This window comes from Tympanuchus pallidicinctus, unplaced genomic scaffold (assembly GCF_026119805.1).
Source record: "Tympanuchus pallidicinctus isolate F22 unplaced genomic scaffold, pur_lepc_1.0 scaffold7, whole genome shotgun sequence".
Lineage (NCBI taxonomy): Eukaryota > Metazoa > Chordata > Aves > Galliformes > Phasianidae > Tympanuchus > Tympanuchus pallidicinctus.
The window spans coordinates 22,650,759-22,674,243 of NW_026294791.1; the positions used below are offsets into that span (position 1 = coordinate 22,650,759).

At 52.5% G+C, this 23,485-nt stretch overlaps 1 protein-coding gene across 4 annotated transcripts; it reads right to left on the minus strand.

Moving 5' to 3' along the window:
- Positions 1–1,210: 1,210 nt before the first annotated feature.
- Positions 1,211–20,632, minus strand: LOC128072646 (transmembrane protein 121). 4 transcript variants are annotated; one of them, XM_052666670.1, is made up of 3 exons: positions 20,508–20,619; positions 6,440–6,577; positions 1,211–4,745 (listed from the first exon to the last, which is right to left on the minus strand). In XM_052666670.1, the coding sequence occupies exon 3, from the start codon at positions 4,224–4,226 to the stop codon at positions 3,288–3,290; it is 939 nt and encodes a 312-aa protein (XP_052522630.1). In that variant the 5' UTR covers positions 4,227–4,745; positions 6,440–6,577; positions 20,508–20,619; the 3' UTR covers positions 1,211–3,287. The 4 variants fall into 4 exon arrangements, with proteins under 4 accessions (XP_052522630.1, XP_052522628.1, XP_052522631.1 ...); XM_052666668.1 differs by lacking the exon at positions 6,440–6,577 and having other exon boundaries at positions 20,508–20,632; XM_052666671.1 differs by lacking the exons at positions 6,440–6,577; positions 20,508–20,619 and adding an exon at positions 15,912–16,019 and having other exon boundaries at positions 1,211–4,741.
- Between the last annotated feature and the right edge of the window lie 2,853 nt (positions 20,633–23,485).

The following is a 23,485-nucleotide window of genomic DNA, read 5'->3' on the forward strand; positions in this document are numbered from 1 at the left end:
TAAAAGTAGACTCTTAAAAAATGGGCTGAATCATCTTTCTAGCTCAGCGTGCTGGTTATGGCTGCAGAACAGCTTTACTACACTGTGGTTTTATTTTTCCATTTGCTTCCCAGGTTGGCACTGTGGCTGATACTCCCTCCATGGCCACATCTCTGCTTTCTTCCCCAACCCATACTGCAGCAAAATGCCCCATCAGTTCACACAGCCCTTCAGGAGCAGAAGTTCCCTGCCTGTCCTCCCTCCCACCCCTGGCTCCCATCCCCCTGTGATCAATCACACCAGGACTGCACTCACATTAGCAGGGTGCTTCTCTGCTCATGCACGGTGCTCATGTCCTTGGGCACAGCAGCAGGGCCAGCCCATCCATCACCTCCCTTCACTTTGGGATGTCCCTGCGTGTGAGGCACCACTGCCGTGTCCTAGCCCTGCGCTCAGGTGGGCAGTGTGGCCACAGGACCATGCACTGTTCCTCCCAGGGCTGTCCTCTTCCCAGGAGGAGGTCAGGAGGACAGAAAGCTTTATGGGGATTTATCCTTTACTTAAAGCCCGGGGCTCTCCCATTATAACTCACTGCCTATTGCCCGTTCCACTGTGCCCTGCTATATGCAGGCAGAATGTTATGCAGTGCCAGCCTTGCTGGGGAGATTAATGAGAGATAATTCCTTACACAGAGGTTTATTGAGTTCCCCGAGTACATTCACCAGCTGTGAAGTGAAACATCTGAGAACCATTCCTGCATACAAAGCGCTGCCTGGCAGCAGTGCAGGGAGGCACACAGAGCCTGGTTCTGCCGGCAGGGCTCTGCTGGACATGGTGTCCGTGCCCAGAACATGCCCACAGCCCCACACCAACACGGGGGCACATTTCATAGAATGGCTTCATTTGGACGGGACCAAGAACAGCGAGCTCCAACCCTCTGCTGTGGGCTGCCTGCCCCACATATGGGCTGCTCAGGGCTCCTCCAACCTGGCCTTGAATGCCCCTATGGATGGGGCACGTCTGCTGGGAAGAGCAGCACATTAGATGCTGTAGCACCAGGATGCTCACCTGGGCACGCTGCGATCCCAACTCGTCCCTCTGACTGCTCCTTGTCTTCAAGGAAAAAGGTGGCAACCAGTACAGCTTTCCAGGGTCTTCTTAAATGCTTCCTGCAATGTTATGGTCATAATGTTTCCTCAGGCTGCTGTGATCAATACATATGAGACGCTGAACATGTCAAAACCACATAAAACATTTATTAAGGTGAAATTAAATGAGCACGTGTGAATCAGTAACCTAAACGGATGCTATCCTTCAAGGATGGCAGACCTGAAACCAGGCACGCGTGAAACCCCAAGGCATGCAGAGCTGTGCTTTGGGGTGGGAAGCTGTCCTCCTTCCCCACCTCTGCTTGGTGCCACCTGCTCTCACACACCGCTTCTCAGCCTTCCCCAAGGCACTGCCCACGAGCACCTGCAGGTTCCCTCTGCTCAGACCAGTGGAAAAGCTGCAAATAAAGGCTCATAAATCAATTACCCGAGTGACAGAATGTTATTAGATGCTTGGGAGTTAATTGTACAGATGCTGATTGCACGTATTTTAATGGCACCAGTAGAGATGTAATATATAATTCCATAGGTATTCCAGAATAATTTAGCAATTTAATTAATTTCTGCTAATGCCTTCTGAATCACCTGCACTCTTCCTCCTGGGGGACAGGTGGCAGAAACTTTTCTACCCAGTTAATCTACTGCAAACTCAGGGCTGTTGGCAACGAAACTGCTTTATTTATCCATGGATTTATTCCCAGCAGAGAAGCCCCCACCACAAAGTCCCCCCAAGGCAATGGGGTGCCTGAAGAGAGCTCGACAGCAACACGACCAGCTGTTCCTAAATGTGGAAAGCTGAACTGGGGCTGTGCGAAATGCTTTGGACAGATGATGATGGATTGAGAAGATGGAGGCTAAAATGAGTTGTGGATTTAGGTCAAATTCAAAGAGCACAGCCAGGAGGAAATGTGGAAGGAAAATGTAAACAGCAGCAGGCATTTTATTCCAATCTCCTCCAAATGAGATGGGTGGTTTAGGAAAAATATCTACTTCTCTGTGTTTGCAATGCCGTTTAATTGCCTGTATCCCCTTTTCCTCCCATACCAAGCCAAAGGATCCAAGAGCTGCCTGAGCCCTTGGGACACCGCTGCAGCTGGGCAATCATTGGCTTTTGGGGACCAGGACAGAATGACACAAGAGATTTGGGCCACATACAAGCTGCCCTTCCCCAAGTGGCAGAAAAGAGACCACAAGAAGCCATCATTCTCAATGGGCTTTTATTGTCCCGCTGGCCCTCATTTCCCACCCCATACCCAGGGACTGAGCCCCTCACCACCACTTGGGCAGAGGAGACCTGGGAATGTCCCTGTGGTCCAACAGACAGTCTGAAGACACTCCCAGTTTTCCACTGCCTTCCCGAGCATTTCTTTCTTTTTTTTTTAATTTGAAATATTTTATTTTAAAAATATAGTAGCTGTGGAAAGCAGCCCTCTTTACAAACGCTTGATGCCAGAATGAAACGCATCATTGCCATCCTCCTCGGTGCCCACATGTGCTGGCATGGGAGGGGCCCAAGGGCAAGAGCAAAACAGAGAGACCCTTCCAAAAATAGAAATATTGTGCTGAGTCGTTTCAAGTGAATGAAATCCATAAAACACCAGCGTGAGGTTGGCTCCAGCTTGGCACGTATTGCTCCTGGCAGAGCTGGGAGGGGGCTGTCCTCGCTGCCACCTGCCGTGTGACCCGGGGAGATGTTATAAACAACAAACTGTAAATGTGATCACTGGGATATGAGACATCTACGGTCACAGGATTGATTGGTTCAGACACCCCACCCTCCCCCAGCTCAAACACCCATGGCCCTGTCCCCACACCATAAGAAGGTCTCCGGTAACAAAATCTTCATTCCAGAACTTGGGGTCAAGGTGAGGTGCTCCAGGAGTAGGAAGGGACACTGCAACCTCAACGGCCTTTGCTTGGGAGGGGAGAGGCTGGCAGGAGGGAGAGAGAAGATTAGCTTTTTTGGGTCCTTTACAAGTTCATTTGGTTTGACTGGAGGACTCCTAGGGTTATACCTGAGATGAAGACGTCTAGGGGACACTCCATAGCTCAATTACAACGTGGTTGGTGTTTTGTGCCTAGAAGAGCCCTCACTGCTGGGATTTGTCCCTCACGCTCAACCTATGCAGCCAGAGAGAAACAGCACCTCTCCTCCACTCAGCACGGAGTATCGGAACCAAGGCCCTGAGCCACCGCCCATCATGTGTCCAGGATCTCGCTGGTGGGTGACGGCTCATGAGGGATGCCCTGCGTGCTGTGGATGGTCTGGTTGTGGGACAGGGAGTTCTGCTGGAGCTCCAGGGCGATGGCATTCTGGGGGAACTCTTTCACCTGCCTCTTGTACTCCAGAAAGGTGCACGCCTTGGTGGCAATGGCGATGATGTTCTTGCCAATAAAGATGGTAGAAACCCTGCTGTCCTGGAACAGGACCATATTGATGGCCCGGATGAAAATGGTGACAATATTAATGGTGACCAGGCTGAGGACAGGGTAGAGCATCATTTTCTGCGGGGCGATGTGCTCCCCTTGCATGCTGATCTCGCTGAGGGACACACAAGGCAGGATCAGGAGCAGGATGTAGCAGTAGAAGAACATGAGCCCCTCCGCCCAGATGGGCAGGCCGGTCCTGTGCGGCTCCCACAGGTTGGCCTGGATGTCCAAGATGTCCAGCAGGTCGAGAGCCACCCAGAAGAGGCGTCCCCGCAAGTCCTCTTTCTTCCGAAAGGTCCGTATGTACTCCATACTGTCCAAGGCCACCAGCACCAGGTAGAGCCCCGGCACGCAGATGGAGAGCAGTAGCGTCAGGGCCTTCCTGGCCACTGTCTCCAGGTTCTTCTTGTCCGCTTTGTAGTTCTGAAAGATGAAATACAGTTTGATCTCCAGCACAAAGATGTACAGGAACCACAGGATCATGGCATAGCCCCGCTTGGCCGTCTTCACCTCCGCGCCCACCCACACCGCAACGTAGCGCAGCACGATGAGGAAGCAGATGTCCCCCACCAGCACGATGATGCAGACCCCGATCTTGCGAGGGCCCTGGTTCTGCTCCACCAGGTAGGCGTCCATGAAGGCCATGCTGGTCATGATGACGATGGTGGTCAGGCAGACGTGGCGCTTGTCGGGTGGTGGCAGCACCATGGTGAGAGCCTCACGCCGGCACTAGGGGAGCAGGCCTGCCAGCAAGGTGCGGGCAGACATCAGTGTGGGCACCACGGGATGCTGTGTCCCCACTCAAGGAGCAGGCTGTGGAGGAGCAGCAGGTCAGCTGGCAGCCCCGCTCTTCAGGGCTCTGTCCTGAGCCCCTCGCCAGCCAAGCAGCCCCAGGCACCGTCCTCTGCCAGCAGCCAGGGCTCACTTAGTGTCCCTGCTCTGTGTTCCCGTTGTCACCAAACTCTCCAGCCCCATTTGGCAATACACTTGCTGGCTCCTGGCCCCAAAGCCTCTCGCAGATCCTTGGAAGCGTTGTAGGAAATGAGGCAGCAGGGAGAAGTGGGTCGGTAGAGAAGGAAGAGGAGGCAGTCCTGGACTGAGGGCGTCCCTGTGCACTCACAGGGAGCCACCTCCACGCCGATCCTCATGGGGCTGTGCCATGCCTGTGTCAAACACCACAAGCTCCTGCTGCCTGTGGCTGTGCAAGTCTCGCTCCATGCCGTCTTTCTGGAAAAGATGGCAGAGAACAGGCATTAGGGACCCTCTGTGCCATGGGACAAAAGCCCCCCAAGTCCCCCAATGGGAGTCAGGCACCCACCCAAGCACCCTACCAGAGGCATACACTCAACACCATGGCCCGTGCATACCTTAACACTAAGTGGCTTTTTCATAATATAATAAGGGTTGGAAAAGACCTACAACATCACCTAGTCCAACCATGCCCACTATGGCCCTCAGTGCCACATCTCCATGGTTACTGAACATCACCAGGGAAGGTGACTCCACCACCTCCCTGGGCAGCCCATTCCAGTCCATCACCACTCTTTCGGAGAAGAAATTCTTCCTAACATCCAACCTGAACCTCCCTCGGCACAACTTGAAGCCATTACTTCTCATCCTATCTCCATTATCTTGGAGAAGAGAGCAACCCCACCTTGCTACAGCCACCTTTCAGGTAGCGAAGAAAGAAGCCTAAGAAAGCCAAGCCTAAGAAATTTCAAGACATCAAAGCCTTGCCCTTCTGTACATGAAGAAGCTGCATATGTTGGTGGAGCCTTTCCCAGCTGGGACAACTGGTGTGCAAAACTCATGTCTCAGGTAGGAACTGCTCAGGACCAAGGCAAGGAACCTAATGGGAAAGATGCGTGCCCATGCACAGAGCTTCCCAGCATGGCAGGCACTGCACCCCAAGCAGCCCTGCATTCACCAGCACGGCACCTCGCAGGCACTGCTTGTTCATTCCGTTTGTTCCTCCTTTGGCTTTCAGGTAAAAAAAAAATATATAGTCACTGCTGCAACTTCTGCCAAGTTTTACAGGGGATTTATAGCCAAGGATGGATAATTCCAGATAAATTAGGTCTTTCAAAAGGGAATGGTGTTTTTTTTCCTCTCCCCTTTCAGCATTTATTCCTTCCAAGGATTGTGGTTAGTGGAGGGCAGTGGTTCTCACACCAGCACAGGTGCTGCAAGTGCTGTGCACAAGAGCCACTGTTCTCCCCACCTCCATCCAGCCCTGCCTGTATGAAAACAAGGAGGTCTCCACACTGAGTGATGCACGACTGTCCTACCAGGAGGGGGAAGTACAAGTCCCCTCGGAGGACTATTAGAACAAACAGGTGGTTCTTAAACAATCATTTTAAACAGTCATTAGTTGGGAAGTCCCACTTCATAATTTTTAAATGACGTTCTGAAGCCGCTTGAGAAACGTGCTGGATAAACAAGAAAATGAGTTTGTCAGACAGCCACAAGCGCACATCGGAGGCAAATATTTGTTTAGACAAGTATTCCCAATACTTTCCTCCCAATGAATTCCTGTAAATAAATGTGGGGAGGCACCATGCAGGCCCTGCGTTCTTGGGCGTCCCCCAGCACAGAGCCCCCCCCAGGGTCAGGCTGCTGCCACACAGCATCCTCACCGATGCCTGCAGGCACCTCCTGAACCCAGCTCTACCTTGAAAATTAGCTTAAATTATTGAAGTGATTTGAAGCCTTTTTTTTGAATAAAAAAGGAGTGAGCGAGGCAAAAGCGTACCCATCACGCTTCCCAGGTAGTTAGGATGCCGCATTGCTTAAAGCTTCATTTGCACTTTAATTGCATTGATTTATTCCAGCTTTCCTGGATATAAATCTGGAGGTGCCCTGCAGAGCTGTTGCTGCCTCCCTCCTGCATGCAGCTCCTCCTCTCTTTGCCCAGAGCTCACCCCTTGAAGTGCCATCACATCCCCATCAGCGCATCCGGGGTCCCCCTCTGTAACTGCCATGGGATGCTCACAGCCCAGAGTCACCTTGCAGCCAGCAGCCCCAGGGATCTGCATCCTCCCAGGCATCTCAAGAGCATCCTGTGCAGGAAATGAGATTGAAGAAGAATTTTTCCAGGCCCTGCCCACTAATTGTATCTGAAAGAGGAAATAGCCCTCTTGCTAATGATTACATGTAATCTGCCGTGTGGGCACAGCAAAATGGGAAGAGAGCTGCAGACTGTTCCCAGAAGAAGCAGATCAGTGAGGCTGGCAGAGGAACCAGCCCTTGCCCACAGCAGTGGGCAAATCCACACTGTGCTGCTGCCCCTAGTGCTTGCGCCCCCCCAGGGCTGTGTCTGCTCACAGCACCCAGCTGGGTGAGGTTAGACAGACGCAGGGGAAAAAAGACCTTGCAGACATTTCAGATGCTTAAATACAGTGTTCAGAGAAAGTAAATGAGTCATTTGGACTGGAATAAAAATGTAAGAATTATAATGCTCTGCTCCAACGCTATCAAAACAATTTCCCAATAAAACATGTGGCTCCAGTAGCAGAATTGCTCAGTGTTTCCAAGGCAGGTGCACTTGTAAGACCTCATTCTGATTAGCACCAAACCCCAGATCTCACAGTGCCCAAATCCCCTCAGTACCCACAGCATGGTGCTGCTACCATGAGAACACCCTGCCCTGGGCTGGAGAGGCAAAGCACCACACACAGGCTGTGTGATGATCAGAGAAACGGGACCCTTCCACCCACACCTGGGAGATGTGAGTGGGAGCTGCAGACAGCTCCACACTCAGCTGGTAATTCCCTGGTGAGACAGCCCAAATCCAGTTGGCCACTGTGCTCCATCCACACAGTGCTTCAGTCTGCTCAGCACTACCAGCAGGCACAGACCTGAGTGCCAGCCCAAGGCAGAGCAGGGGTATCAAGAGCACACAGCTTGCAGCTGAGTTCAGTAGCTCAGGGCTGCTCTTTTGTACACGAGTCACTGCCAGGTCCTCAGATAACCTCATATTATTGATATTAGGGGAAAGAAAACCAAGATACCAGTGAGGAGCTTTTGTAGAGCTGCTTGCCCCTCTGCCTAGGCAGTGCTGGTTGGAGGCACACAGCTGTGTTGTCCCTCCCCAGGCTGCAAGGAGTGAGATGCAGAGCACTGGGCAGGCAGCCTGCTGCCGACAGCCTGCCCTCTAATTGAGAGCAATGGTTATGCTCCCAATTAACACGAGGCGGCTGCAGAACAGGAGAATCACAGAGTCATGAAGATTCAAAGAGACCTCAAAGAACACCAAGTCCAACCACCAGCCCACCCCCACTGTGCTATTAAACCACATCCCTCAATGCCACATCTCTGCTATTCCTGAACAGCCCCAAGGGATGGTGGCCCCACCACTGCCCTGGGCAGCCTGCATCAGTGCCCAATGACTCCTTCTGGAAAGAGGTTTATCTAAAATCCAACCTGAACCTCCACCATGCCAGATGACTTGCACAATCAAGAGAACTGTGCCTCGCTGCACACTCCGTGAATTAATTTTGGCAATAGGAGCCCAGTGTTAATTATCGATGGCAGCAGCTCCTCGCCATCAGGTTCAGCAACACAGCTCCCATGGCACGTCTTCCTGCAGACAGTGATGAATGTGGCAGTCCCAGACCAGAGCTGAGTCACTCACGGGGTGGGTAGTGACACAGAGCACCCCATGAGGCAACATTGGCATCCACAGCTCCAACTCCGCCTGGGAGATAAACACTGCACCCACCTCGATGCACTGCAAGAAACATAATGCCAGCCCCAAGGTCAGCAGGGAGACATTTCTCTTCCTCTGTTTTCAGCCTTCCTCCTACTCATCATCTAATAAATCCAATAACATCCGTCTTGCTGGTGTCTAATTCAATCCCAGCACCCAGAGAGCAGACTTCTATCACTCAGAGCTGACCGGATATATCCTTGGCATATGAGCCCAGCCACAAGGCTCTGCAGGTAGCTCCAGGAGAGACCAATTACTTGGGATCAGCATTCACCCTCCCCATCCATTGCACACTTATAGGTTTTCCCTGGGTCATGCCTAATGGAATTATTGAGATGCTTGAACAGTGTGGTCAGAAGCAGCTGATGGCTCCCAGGCTGAGCTCCGGGCAGAGAGAGGAGCCCTGTACTCCATCTGGAGACCAGGTTCAATAAGCTGGGCTCTGACTCCTGTCCTAAAGGCAAAGGATTTCTGAGACTGTATAGCAGCCATCTCCAGGCCCAGCTCTCCAAGCACACTTTGGGATCGCCATGCTGGGTCACGTTCAACACAATGGGAATTTGTGTTCCCAAAGCTCCCTCTCTGGCAGAGATGTTTGGATTCAGCCATTCATTTCCATAAGTCGTTGCTTTTTCAGGCTTTCTTTGGTAATAAAATTCTTTCCCCATGCAAAAAAAAAAAAAAAAAAAGAACTGAAAATGCATTGTTGTCAAGGGAAAGCTCTACTGAGGACAAGCAGTGGAAGGGGCTGCCCGCCCAGCTGCAAGCAGCGCCCGCACCCTGGGGGATACGGCAATTTGCTGAGCGGGAGCTCACTGCCAAGGAGATGAAATATTTACGGCTCCTCGCTCCTGCTCTCTGTCTCAGGCCGCGGTGCCTGATTTGTTACAAATCTACATGCATGTTTAAAGACATCTTTCCAGCGCTCCCGAGGACAAAAGGTTTATTTCCCTGAGTAGCGCTTTGCCATCCCTTCTCCTCGGTGCCTGCGTTTGTCCCCGTCCTCAGTGCTCATTTTCCTCCTAGTAATGATGATCATTATACAAAGAAAAATGGGTCATTGACAGCGGTTGCTCCCCAAATGAAAGGCTCTGTCATTAACATTCCAAACCTGGCTTCCAGCCTCAGAAACAGCTCTGGGTATCCACGCATCTCTGCTGATGCAAAGCCCATTCCCCCGGTGCTGCGATCTCAGCATAGTGTTCCCAGCCTCTGGGATCACCCTCAGGGGCCCAATGGGACGCGTCCCCTTGGAAAGGCAATGCTATTTCTGTGCAAAATTGTTGTGCACACAGCTGTAAGGCAATGCTAATCTGTTTCAAAGCTTAACAGGCTGCTGAAAGATGTTATTTAGGGATGGGGAACTACTAACGCCCCACTGAGATATGGGAGGCATAGGGGATGCTCAGAGGATGAGGGACGAAGACAGATCCAACATGGCCAATTTGGGAACTGTTTTTAGAAAGGGAAACCCAACTCAAGTTGCCAACTTGAGTTGCCTCATCTCTTTTGAGCATCTTTTTTGCATTTGATATCATAGCGTGTGTGGGAAGCTCTTGCTGCTGACCATAACCCACTGAAGGCACTGCCATTCACTCATCACACAAGTCATTGCCAGCCCAGCCCTGCCCTGCAGCTGCCAAACACTACAGCTTCAAGCCCTGGAGCTGCAGGAATTGGAATCCAGGACGGGGGGGTGGGATGTGGGGCACCTCCAGGGCAGGGCAGCATCGTCCCTCATCTCCAAGAGATAAGTTCGTTTCAGTCCAGCAGTTTGGCTGGAAATCCAATACAAATTATTTCTCTTTGCCCACCATATAATTATCTGCAGTGGGGTTTTTGAGCAAAATAAAGAACTGTGAAGAATGGCTCGGAGCCAATCTGAAATGCTTTGTTCAGCCTGAAAAAGCTGTCCTTTCTCCTGGGGGCTGTTTTACCCTTCTCCTCCTTCCACCCCTCTGCTGCTAAACCTTAGATTGACTTCAAAACAGCACAGTGCTCAGTCTTCTCAGGAAGAATAAAAATGACAAGCAGCACACCGGGTGCATGCAGCCTATGCTGCAGTCTGGTCCCCCCAAAAACACTGCCCTAGGCCCTGGCACAGTTTGTTGCCCTTCTCTGGACATGCTCCAGGGCCTCAATATTTTTCCTGTAGCGAAGATCCCAAGATTGAACGCAGCACCCAAGGTGCAGTCTCACCAGAGCTGAGTACAGAGGGACAACCAACTCCTGCAGGCTGCACTACTTCTGATATAAGCCAGGATGCCACTGGCCTTCTTGGTCAGTCACCTGGGCACACTGCTGGCTCACGTTCAGTCAGATGTCAGCCAGCACCCCCAGGTCCTTTTCCACTGCACAGCTTGCCAGACAGTTTGGTTTACAGAAAAAAAAATATCCCCCTTGTGTAAATCAAACAGTGCACCACGAGGGACCAGATGCAGCTGCATGGACCTGCCACCACCAGCTTGTCCACAGTGCTTTGATCCCCTTTCCCACGGAGCACGGGCTCATCCATCCCATGCCTGGGCCTGCAGCCCTGCACCGAGCGTTCTCAGAAGGAGGCAGAAAGAGGAAGGAGGGACAGAGCCTCTTACAAGAACCACATGCACATCTGTCCCACACCATTCCACAGAATTCACGCATCCTGGCTCCTGTTAGACAGCATCAGCAGCAGGTGAGATAATAGATGGACTGCTAGAAGTGATGATGGATGCTGACATCCCATCGAGCAGGGACCGGCACGCTGCCCACAGGCACCCAGCAGCCCACTGCACTATGCTGGCAGCTGCTGCCTCTGGCTCCACACCCCCTGCGTACGCATAGAAGGAAAATGGGGTGGGTAATTTAATCTTATCCCACTAGAAGCACAGCAACAAGCAAGCCTGCTCATCCTTTGCTCTATGTTTAGCCCAAGAGTGTATTAAAAACCTGAGCTGGATGCTCACCAGCCCTGCTTAGCTAAATTGCAAAATAAGGGAAATTCTCCACCATTAACCAGGACAGATCCAGCCTCTTCCCAATCCCCCTCCACTGTAAATTCACAGATAGTGATGGATAAAGCAGTCCCTGTCCACTTATAAATAGTTTATAAAAGGTTTGCAAACTGTTTCTGGATGCTTTAATGAGTAATTAATCAATTGCTGTGGGCCCAACAGGTCACAGATTACTTACAGCCATCAATCACTGCTCATGAGCTCATCAGCATCACAAGTCCAGCAATGCATCTTAACACATCCACAGAGAGTAAATAAATAATGAATGAACTATGCAAGTTCCTTCAATTGAGAGCTGCAGGAGGCCACCAAAGATGGCCTTCGTGGGAAGGTGAAGGAAGCACCACAAGCCAACATCTGCAAGAACCAGAGAAGTGAGCAGGGAGCACTGCCAGGAGCTGCACTGCAGCAGCACAAGGCAGTGAGGACACAGTGCTTGGCCTCCTCATGGCAGTGCTTTATTATCATTAACAGGGATTATAAAAGCAATTAAGTGTAAAAATAGGTAATGAACCACTGCCTGTTGCATCCCAAAGTTATGAAAATCCCTCATAAAATGATCACCCTAGCATAGAGTTGGACTTCAACAATTTTAAAACATAAGATGGAGAACCTTGCTTACATGTAATGTTGTAATGTTCATAAGGCATTCAGATTCATCACTGCAGGCTCTCTCGTTGTTCTTTAGGTCTCTACGAGCACAGAGGCAACCACACTCTGATGTTTCACACTGAAGACAAACAACAAGAGAACTTGAACAGAACCTGCTTGTGGCTCACCTAAGCACTTGGGGCTCCCGAGACTGGTTGTTCATGAGTGGCTTCACCACGTTGGCAATATTTTGCACAGCAATCCAAAACAAAGCTTTGCTTGCTGGCTTCTGAGCCTCGAAGATGGGCTTGGCTCATAGTTAAAACCTTGTTCTGCAGCCACGAGTGCAAGACACTTCCCACGAGCTTCCAGTGCTAGCCAAAATCCTCAGTGAAGCAACTAGCTCTATGCTACTTTTCCCAGAGCACTTGAAAAACCTGAACACATCCTGAATCCCTCGGGGCATTCCACAGAAAGCTCTGGTTCTCCCCCAGCACTCCCTGTGGGTACAAGAGCACGTGTGCAGTGTTGGAACCCCTGGCACAGTGCATCCCAAGGCACTGCTCCCTACCGAGGTGGATCAGTGCCTGTCCAGCACTCCTGTGCTGACCTCAGCTCCGCTGGCAGCCCACCTTAGGGCCACTCTTTGGCATCCACCAGCAGCTGCTGCCCAAGGAAATAGCCTCAATTATAATGGTACTATTAATATTAACGCGTTAATATTGCAGGGCATGACGGTACCCACGCAAGGAAGAGAAGGATTGCTGGCGTGCAGAGTGCTGGCTGAGAGGGCAAGTGGGACAAAAAAAAATCATAAGAAGAGCGTGTACTCAAATATCTAGTTTTGTATATATATAAATATAAATACATACGCAGTTATGCTAAGCCAGGGAGATACAAAGTGGATCGGCTACAGTCCTGACATCCTAAAATTAGGTTTTATGTAAAATAAGCACTCGTTTCATGTAGGGTGGTTGGTATTAAGATTTATTTTCATCCTGACTTGTATTACTGCCTGATATGATTGGGCACAGCCCAGGGCACATGAATACTGTTGCCATTCATAACATATACACAGATTCATGACCTAGCTAGCAAGCTGAATTGCCTCGCAACCTTTTTTCCGCTGCAGAAAGCTTAATAAGCATGTGAGTCCCAGAGCAGAAGAGACTCAATGTATTTGCTGTGCAAGAAGAGCTCTTGAATGGAGTTGTAAGAGCCAGGAGCAGCTCTCACTGAGCATCTCCAACCCTCAGAGAGAGTTCAGCTCCAATAGAAGACGGGAGAGAAACAGATGGCCCCAGAGGAGGAAAAATATCACAGGGCTCTGCCAGTCCCTGTCCCCACGACCCCGTGGCCCCACATCACCCCACATTTTCACTGAACCACGCATGGCGTTTCCCCACAGCTTTCCACATCGACCTTCACAGCTGCCATGGTGATGAGCACCATGGAGAAGCCCATAAATATCACGGATGTGCCACACTCTGGCCCTTTTATGGGCTCTACTCTTTTCCATTTACTTATATGCAAGACATTTTACAGGACAACTCAATTAAGCCTGACAGCTGGTTGACAGAGAATTCCACCCAGCGACGGCTCACAGACATTTTGCATTAAGCACAGTGACATGATGCAGTAGACCACTACAAGCCACTGGTGGCAGATTGCACTTGGCCAATTTGAAAGCTTTCATCCAACACTTCACCTGATTTCCAGTAGCACCCCACTATCACCCAGTGCTTCCACCGTCCCAGTGTAACTCCCAGCAAGGCAGTGCACGCCCTAGAGGAAAGAAACTCCATCCCCAGAGGTCATCCCCAAGGTCAGATTGGATGGAGCCCTGGACAGCCTGATCTGGTGGGTGGCAACCAGCCCGTGGGTTGGGTGAACTTTAAGGTCCCTTCCTTAAGGAAGGCGATTCTGCGTTTCTCAGGCATTCTGCAATTCTAAGGGCATAAGGAACAATGCAACCCCCTTCCTCACAAGCAAGCAATTATTGCTCTCCAGCTTCTGGCTGTACAGTCTAGCTTGCAGGCCCACTACCTCCTTTCTGATCTTTGATTTTGAATGATCTAACAGTACTGAGGAAGGCAGGTGCCACTTAAAATCACATTCATTCACTTGAAAACCTCAGTTTCCCACAATTTTTCAAACTGAGGCAGTTTTGATCAGCTCCAGTTTGATGTTGAGCTGACATCTGAACCTGGTCTAGAAGGTAATGAACATCAATGAGTCCCCATAACGTCACCTATGCCACCAGAGCTCAATGCATGTTTGACCTCAGATTTGTAAGTCCAGAGCCCAGAGTAATAGTGCCAGCTCTTCCCTTTCTTTCATCATTTTCTCCTTTGATGGCTGCTCCATTTCCCTTTGCTATTTCTTTTCCCTGAATAGCTTTATTTTGCCTATACCAAAGGCTGCCTCACTGCTTCGCCAAGCTCTTCTGCAACTACAAATCCTGCACCAGCTCTGAGCAGAAAGATGAGCTCAGAGTAATGCTGCTCTCTCCTCATGACTTTGAGGCACAGTCAGCGTGGGGCTTTGGGGGTCACCACCACAGCCCCTTGCACAGGGGATGGGGACTCACCACCCTGTGCAGCATGTCTCATGGGTGCCCTATTCAGAAGAATTCCAGCAAGACTCATTTGGGAGCTGGATATTTTGCAAAGGGATTAAAACAAAGCTTTAAAACAAACCAGGAGCCAGAGAGCCTGCAAATAAATGAACTGCATGGAAGCTGCCCAGGAAAAGGCTCTGGTGTAGCAATAAAAATCTTTGTTAGCACAACTGAGTATGGTGGCAGCAGGCTTGCAAGCCCAAGAGCAGGCATGCAGCCTCACAGCGCAGAAAGGGGGAAAGAGCAGGCAGATGGGATCTTGCTCACAGAGGGAGAGGCAGCAGGAGCATAAATCCAGCTCTGAAGGAGAATCAAAGTGCTGCGGCCCACAGCAGGGATCAGCTGCTTGGATGGAGGATGCACCTAGCCTTGCTGTAAGAGGGGGCTCCCACACCACCAGCAGATCAGCAGGGGTGCTTTTAGTGTACGCAAGTCCAGAGAGTGCACCCAGCTGTCCACACTTCAATAATGCAGGAACTCACAACCTTTAATAATAAAGTTGCTATCAGTCTACACTTGAAGCTCACAATGCTAATGAAGGGCAAGGGCTGGAGGGAGGTGTGGAAAAGCTCACATAAATCTGCTGCTGCTGCAAAAATTAACCTGCAGGAAAGCAGGATGCCAGCCCAGGGCAGGGCAGGCTGAGCTGCCTGCTAATTGCCACAGGCTCTAGGAGCCTCCTGCTTGTTCTCTATACCAGCACTGTGCGTGAAAGTGGGCTCAGTGCAACACTGCTCTCTCTCCATGAATTCAAGGCACAGTCTGCAACGGGCTGTAGGAGCCACTACCAAAGCCCTTTACAAACTGCCTCAGTCCCATCTTCTGTTTGCAGCCAGATTTTTATATTCCATATTTATTTCCTGAGGGCCTTCATTTGGGCTCATCATCCCCAAAGGGATCGATAGGACTGCAGCTGCCGCCCCAGTATCTGCAGCCAACTCACCGAGTGGCAGCGGGGCCGTGGGATGGAGGTAGGACTGGCAGCCAGGTCTGCAGGCAGGCAGGAATGTGGGCAGGCAGCCCAGCTCCTGCGGGAGCCAAGGGATCACTGGGGCCACCTTCAGAGTCAGCACAGTGCCTTTGGAGCCATCCCAGTGCCCAGAGCCAGGCCTGACCCTCAAACACATCCCACCTTGATACGCTCCCTAGGCTCCAACAAAGCCCTGGGGGAGAACAAGCACTGCCCTCTGTCAGGGGCATTTCATACAGTGATAGATTCTGCATCTCGTTATTGACCTCTTACAAAAGCTCAGCGCTATCTTCCATAGAAGCAATATTAGGTTAAGCAGCTGTTGATAACTTATCTCCCATTATCAGCAACTTCATTCAAGGCCAATATTTACTCACATACTGGAGATGTCGCTGTATTCCCAATAGCATTCTTTATAGAATCAGATGAGAACAGCTTTTAGTATATCCTCAGTGCTTCAGAGGCCCATATTGCCCAGGCACATTCCCATGCCATGCAGGAGAAGCCCTACTTGCATTGCTAGCACAGGGCAGCCCCAGACATTGGAGGGTTCTGTTCCATGCACAGAGAGAATTCAAAGAAATCACCACAGCAAAGCAAGCTGAAAGTGAGCATCAAGCCCTATAGCAACTGATAGCAATCAGGTAATCAGCTATTTAAAACAGCTGTGACTCATTCATTAGTGCACTTGGAAGTGCTAACAGGCATGCCCTTAAAATCAAGTAGGGCAGCTAACTGCCTTTCTATGCTCCTTTTTCTTTTTTTTCTTCCTTTGGTCTGTCTGTCAAGCACCACCTGCACACCTCATAATTTTTCTGCCATATCTCAAAGTGGACAAATGCTGGTTTTATTTCTAACTGTGCAGTTATTCTCCCTGACTTTCAATAGCAAACCAATGACGGGGCCACCAGCATGCTCCTCATGTGCCATCAAGTCACGCAAGCCACGCTGCTCTTGCATTTATACAGATTGGTGGCTTGCACTTGGCTCCAGCCATCAGCCCAGTGCCCTGTGGAGCCCTGTGATTATGCTCCATCCCCGTGCAGGCTGGGCAGAACCCCATCACCAGCATGGGATGAGCCATGGTGCACTCCTGCTGTGGCCAGCAGCACGTCATTAGCTTCCTTTGAGGTGCTTTGCCAAGGAGCCCCACCTCTTCTTTATGCCTTTTTCTGCTATCATGACAGTGCTGCAGAGCCTTAAGCACAGACCAAGACCCCACTGTGCTGCATGTGGTGGAAGCAAAGATCAGAGAGAATTTGCATCTTAAGAAATGAGATCCCTGCAGCCTCGCTTCTCCCCGCACCATTTGCCAAGCGTGGAAGTCCTGCAGCTCAAGCACAGCACGGAGACCCGAAGCACAGTGTTTGGCTCTCAATATCCCCCAGCACAGTGGCACAGGCTGCCCTGACCCTAGCCCTGCCTGCAGGTGGGAGCAGGGCCAGCACACTGTGATGACAAATGGCACCTCGGTGGCCCCCGTGCTGCTGTATTGAGCCGCTGCAGCTTTGGAGTCGTTGAACTGAACCCTGATCTGTAAGCAAGTGACAGCCCCAGGAACAGCCAAGGGCTGCCGAGAGACCACAGTTAATGTTCAGTCTGTGCCACAAGCAGTGGGGACATTGTAAGCACATCCCCTGACTCAGTGCCCAGCTGTGGTGAGCTTACAGCCCTCAGCATTGTCACATCCATCACCAGGAATCTCCCAGTTCCCTGGAAATGCAGCGACAAGCTCTCCAGGGCTGGTTTCAGCAGTTTTATTCCTAGGTAACAGCCCTCTCCATCCTTTATAGCTTTGTCTAGACACACAGTGAGCAAATGCTATAACCACCAATTGGAAGAGCTCTGCTACCCCCCTGTTCCTGCATTTCGCATCTGTGTGCTGGGCACATGGGGCATTCAGTACCAGATAGCTGGCTGTGCCCCATCCCTGGAGGTGCTGGAAGGGCCCTGGGCACTCAGATGTGGTGGGGGGCTGCCAGCCAACAGTAGGGGTTGGAACTCAGAGCCTTCCAACCCAATCATTCTGCAACTCTACAACTCTAAGCCTTGCAGGGCTGCAGCCTTGGTACCTGAACGTGCTCATGGTGGCCCAGCTGCCAGGAGGAGTGGTGATTCCATCTCCTGATGCAGCTTGTTGTCAATTGTTTTGCAGTTCCTGTGTGTATTCATGTGCTGCACAGCACTCAGAGTGCTTTGAGATGAAAGGTACTTTCACCAGCACTTGTTTCCTATTATAGGCCCTGGTTTGACACTCCCCCACCCTCTCATCTAACTTTCCATACAAAGCACTTCTCACTTTTTCATCTTTGTTCTATGAGCCCTCACCAGGAGAAAAAATAAAAAGGAAGAAAACATATTTATTTCCTTTTGGAGAGCCTGAGATTAATCAGACGCAGTGGTGTGGGGAGGCTCTATCAGAGGTGATTCCTTAACAAAGAAGCATGCACCAACTCTGCATTCTCCATTCCTTAAAAAAGGCTGGTGCCTGAGGAAAGACAGCCTTTGGTTTGTGCTGTTAACAAGCCCAGTGAATGTTTTAATTAAGTTGGATGGGAATTTGCAGAGTTATTTGATATGAAGATGTGAGCCTATAAGAGCCGCCTTTGATGCTTGAGTTGTGTGATAAACACTGGGTGAGTCCTGCAGGGCTGTAGTCCTTCAGCACTGCCAACAGCTGCTGCTGGAGCACAGCGAGCCCCACTCCATGCTTCCACTGCTAGGAGGGGGCCAAGGGGAAACGCACACCTGGCTGGGGCGATGCTGCCCTCTGCACTCCCTGGACACGGACATCCCACCCCAAGTGCTGGAGCGCACCTGTCAGGAGAGCCCCAGTGCTGTGGGATGGCTCTGCTGCGCCCTGCAGCTCCACGAGACAGGCAGGGAAAACCAACTGTGGGAAATGCAAATGCCTTCCGCCGGGATGCTGCAGGGAGAGATGAAAGCCAACTCCATTTGCATTAGTTCCGTAACTCTGGATGTTTTCCCTTTCCCGTTTAGACTGGAATTCACATACACACACACACACACACACTTCTGCCACAGAGCTACCCAGCTGCCAGCTGCTCCTCCCGGGAGTTCTGCAGAAATCCCCACTCCCAACACAGAGCTCAGCGAGCCCACGGTCGTGCCGTGTTCCATCCACAGCCCCTGTGCAGCCTTGCAGGGGGTTGGCAAAGAGCAAAGCAGCGACGCCGTGGCCCACAGGCACAGGGGCTGCGCTTTGCGTGGCACGCAGCGAAACGTCGGCAGCAATCAGTCAGCCTGTTAAGGCAGAGAAACAGCGAGAGGAAAACATTTGCTCCCTGGGTCTGCGTGGGAAATGATGCAGCAGTGCTCCCCCAGGTGGGTGCGGGCTGCACGCTGCTCTCCTGGGGACACCCCATCTCTGCCAGGGCTGCGTCTTCCTGGGTCCCCTCTGTGCTCCTCCATCAAATAGGAGGTGCTGCAGCCAAAGGAAGGCACAGACTGTTACATACGTGCTGCCTTCAGAGCTACAGAGGTAAGCGGGACAGGGTTTGGGCTCCTAGCCCTGCTGCTGTCTCAGCCGGAGGTGATTTTCTGCAAAACCTGGCTCAAGCAGGCAGCCTTCATTCCGACAGCAAACACTTTGCATTGGGAAGCACGGAAATACGTTCAGCCCATTCTACAATTGGTTGCAGCAAAACCTGTAGAGAAACCTCAATTCCCGCTTATTCCATTCTCCATCAGCAACAGCCAGGAGAGAATTTCTGGGGGAGGATTTTGCACGCAGCGATGAGCATCTTGAATTCCTGCAGATAACACCGGGCACCCTCCACACCCACCGAATACCCAAAGGACAGAGAATGTGCCACCTGCAGGGGTGGCTTTGGGGAGGGGGGCACAGCATCCCTCCCCACACACACATACACAGTGCTGAGCTGTGCAGCACAGGGGGTTCAGGCAGACACGGAGGGGATGGCACTGGCAGTGGGCACAATGGTGGGCTCAGGAGCATCTGACAGCTCCCAAGGATATCTCAGAGTCCTCCTCATATAACGCCAAAGGTGCTGCCAGGATTTTGCACTGCCTGGACATAAGAGACAGCCTCATGGACACTATGGAGAACATAGAAATTCTAGCTCCTCCTGAATATGTTCCTCCCTCTTCTTCCACGGTCTGAAGGGGTTCTGGCTCCTCTCTGCCCATATAACACTGCACACGGCTAAAGAGGCATACCCACTGCGGGACATACAAGCCCTGGTGCCATCTGCTCTATGGCAAGTGTGACAATGGTACATCCATCATAAGGATGCTGGATCCCAACCTCCTTCAGACAAGCAGCAGTCAATGGGATCCCCAGGTGATGTGCCAGGCTCATCACAACCTCCACACGGCTCCAGAAGAGCTGCGGACCCATGCTCTGTTCCCACACAAAGTCACAGCTCAGCTGCACAGCCTGGCTGCCTGATGGAGGGTGACAGCCTGCTGCCAAGTAGGGAGCAGGGGGGACTGCACATGGGGATCCAGCGGTGCCCGAGTGAATGTACCCGGGAGAAGCAGAGATGCACAGTCCAAGCACCTGCTCCTGGGGGTTGGCTTGGGCAGAGGAAGGCGGCAGCAAACAGCCCCTCAGGGAAGCACTGAACCCAAGGCTGTGCTGCTCTCCCAGCCTTGCTTTCTCGGCCATACAGGAAAGGATTCCCAACACAGGGACCTGGAGCATCCTTCCCAGCCAGGACAGCATCCCTCCCTGTTCCAACTGCTAAAAGAGCTGGAAGGAGTCCGAATTCTCCGGAGGGCAGGGATGGAGCATGCCGCATCCCCCGGCTGGGGCCTATCGGAAAACATTCGTTCCGTGGGGCGAAACGCCACGAGCAGCCCCGGACATGCCCTCGGGGGCACCGTGCTCTCGCAGCGCCCTGGGCTGAAGGCAGCTCCGCGGACCTAAGTTTGCTCCAAAAGCACCGGAGGCTTCTGCCTCCCTGCTCCTGCTACTCAGCCTGCTTCATCCAGAGCCCACGCCTGGAGGCGAGGGGAAGGCTGCGGGAGACAACGGGGGAAGACCCATCGTCGCAGCACCCGGTGTCGGCGGGGATGCCCGGAGCCGCGCCGAACCGCGGAGCCACCCGTTGCGGTGCCTTACCTGCGGGCAGCCTGCTGTCCGCGCAAATCCGGCTGCGGCTCAGGGCGGGCGGGCGGCTGCCCCCGCTCCTCCCGGGGGCCGCTCAGCCCCGCCGCCGCCCGGGGGCTGCGGGCCGCCCCGCCGCCGCTCGCCGCCCCTCCGCCGGCCCCGCACCGCGCTCCGCCGTCCGCGGGAGGCGCGCAGGGGGCGGGCAGCGGGGCGGAGCGGTGCGGCTGGTGGGTGGGGGGCCGATCCCGCCGCCCCCCTGCGATAGGCAGAGGCCCTTCCTCCTGCCGTCCCCGCTCCCCGAGAACGAGCTCATCCCGCAGGACCCCCCTTCCTCCCCCCCCCGCGGCTGTCGCTGAGGGCTGGGGCTGCTCCCGTCTCCGTCGCGGGGACACCGCTGCGGCCATCCCGCGGGGCTCTGCGCCCCAGGGGTGACTCAGCTGTTGCGGCAGAAAATGGGCAGGGGGCACTCGGTGCCCCTCACGGCAGAGCTCCTGCTCCACCCCTAGGAGGAGTGGAGGCAGCAAGTGCCCTGCTTCCCTGCCGCTTCTCCAGCCTGCCTCCCTCCTGCCCCGCTCTGCCCTCCCAGCGTGGGCACTGCCAGGGGAGTATGACCCCACCGAGAACACCACGTCCTGGTTGGGTTTGTAGGTGGGCGATGGGGTGATGCCAAGAGCAATCTCTGCACCGCTATCGCTCACTGGCACCACGCTGAGCCCCACAGCCTACCCAGCACTCTGCTTCTCCGGCCCACGGAAGGCACTTGGGCACGGTGGTGCAGCCGTGTCCCCAGTGGGGTGGCTGCATCCCCCAACAGTCCCCACTGCTCATCCTTAGTACCATAGCAATGTGCAGCCCAACCACAGCAACACGCAGAGCAGCAGAGCTGCCCCCACCCCATCAGTGATACCCACGGACACTTGGCATTACATCTCTCCTTTTCCTGAACTTCTGATCACTTTGTGAGGCAGCTTACTTGCTTTACAGAATTCCCAGGGAGTGTTTTGGTCTCTGGGTGTGAAGACAACATTCTCAGCTGTGTTTGCAGTTGCTTTATGAAATAACAAATCTTCGGCACAGCGCCTTTGGTTCCTGCCAGAAGGACTGAGCTGTCACCGCCCGGAGTCCATGCAGGGCTGGGAAGGGCTGGTGCTGGGTGCCAACACTTCTACAAAGGACAGCCCTGCAGGTATAGATGAAGCCATGCGAGGAGGAAGCCCTTGCCAAGCAAGGAGGTGAAACCAGATTAAGGCAGTATGAGAATACTGGTTTAAGCCACTAACTGGATCAAACTGCAAGCGATGCCTTTCCCCTGCGCCTATCCCTCCATCGCCGCGGGAGAAGGAGCTTTGCCTGGCACAGCCAGCAGCCACCCTCCCACATCCAGAGCTGCCTTATCTACGCAGCCAGCCTCAGCCTTCATTTAATGAGTGCTTCTGTAGACTGCAGGGTGGGAGCTGCAGCCACGTGAGGCATGGCAGGGGGACCTTGCTGTGAGCCCAGCCATGCATCGTGGCACTGACCCCGCGCACTGCAGGCTGCTGACTCTCTTGTTCCTGCCCCAGCCCCTGAGTCCAGCTGCCTTAGCCATATTCAGTGGGATACCACTGCAAAGTATTGCTGAGCGTGGAGAGTCTAACAGCAAAGAAAAGCACTGGGTCATCCGAGCCGGTTTAAATCTTAAACAAGGTTTAAGGATATCAAGGGTCCCTGTTTAGAAAAAAGCACGTTCGTTCATTGTCTGTGTCATAAATCTGCCCATTTATCCTGCTGGAGCTGGATGAATAATTGAAGAGAGGTTTGCGGCTAATTGATTTGCTGATCAGCGGAAAGAAATCATGAATAATTTATCTGACGAATATTACCCAACCATCCATAAAGCTGGTCAGTTACTGAAAATAATTAGTTGCAAACACTTCATTTCTCAGCCAGTGGCTCCGTGTATTTACAAACACCCCTCACACTGTGCAGTCCCCAGCAGGAGCAGAACGATGACGGTGCTGCCCTCCAGAGCAGCCCCAGCACTGTCTCCCTGCAGCTTCCCATGCAGGCTTCACAGTAAGATTCAAACATCCTCCATCAGGATGAAAGCTTCACTTTGCTCCTAGAGTGTTGAAAAGTGGAAGTGCTAAGCCCCAGCCCCACCGCAGCGCTTATGTTCCCATCTCAAGGTGACTGCAAAGGGTGTTCATTCAAAGGCCATTTGGTGGCAGAGGAGTCCTGGGCAGTGCTGTGTGTGTAGCACCATCTGCTCCTGCTTCTCCTCCAGCCACAGCTTGGCTGTGTGGTTTAGCCCCACAAAAGGAATCTGAATGCCCAGCCTTCAACGTAGAGATGCTGCCTGTGTGCTGCACAGCTTGCCTGGCAAAGGGTTAGAGCAGAGCAGGTGTATCCATTTTTTAATCTGAAGCACTGACACAGCCCACATAATGCTGCTGCTCCTCCTACACCTCCTTGGCATCCCGCAGCCTTGCAGCACCTGGCTGAGCAAACTGGCAGCACCTGTGCAGCCAGCTCTGCTGTGTTGCAGAGCAGGAGGAAAGAGGAGACCTTGAGCTTTCTCTAAAACTACATTTTCCACTTCTTTCATATCAGGATTTCTGAGAAACCAAACCATCTCTGGAGGCTCTTCATGCTATTTGCCTTCCAGCAGAAATCTTATCCAATTCTCCCATGGCTGCAGATCTGGTGGGGCAGTTCCCCTCCCACCGCCTTTTCCACCCCTGAGCCATACACAAGCATCCTCCCCACTGAATAAGCATCATCTTTCCCCCAAACATCCTCTCTGAGTGATTTCCTGGGCTCACAAGCATTAGCAAGTTTGCTGCCTCTGGGGCTGGAGACAGCGAGCAGCAGGAACTGAGAGCTGCCTATGCTCCTTACCAGGCTGCTGTCCTCTGTGAAGGGGAACCTCCTATTCCAAGCAAACTTGGGACAATTTGGAAAGCCCTTCAGAACTCCCAGCATGTTTAAACTCAGTGGCAACAGGATGC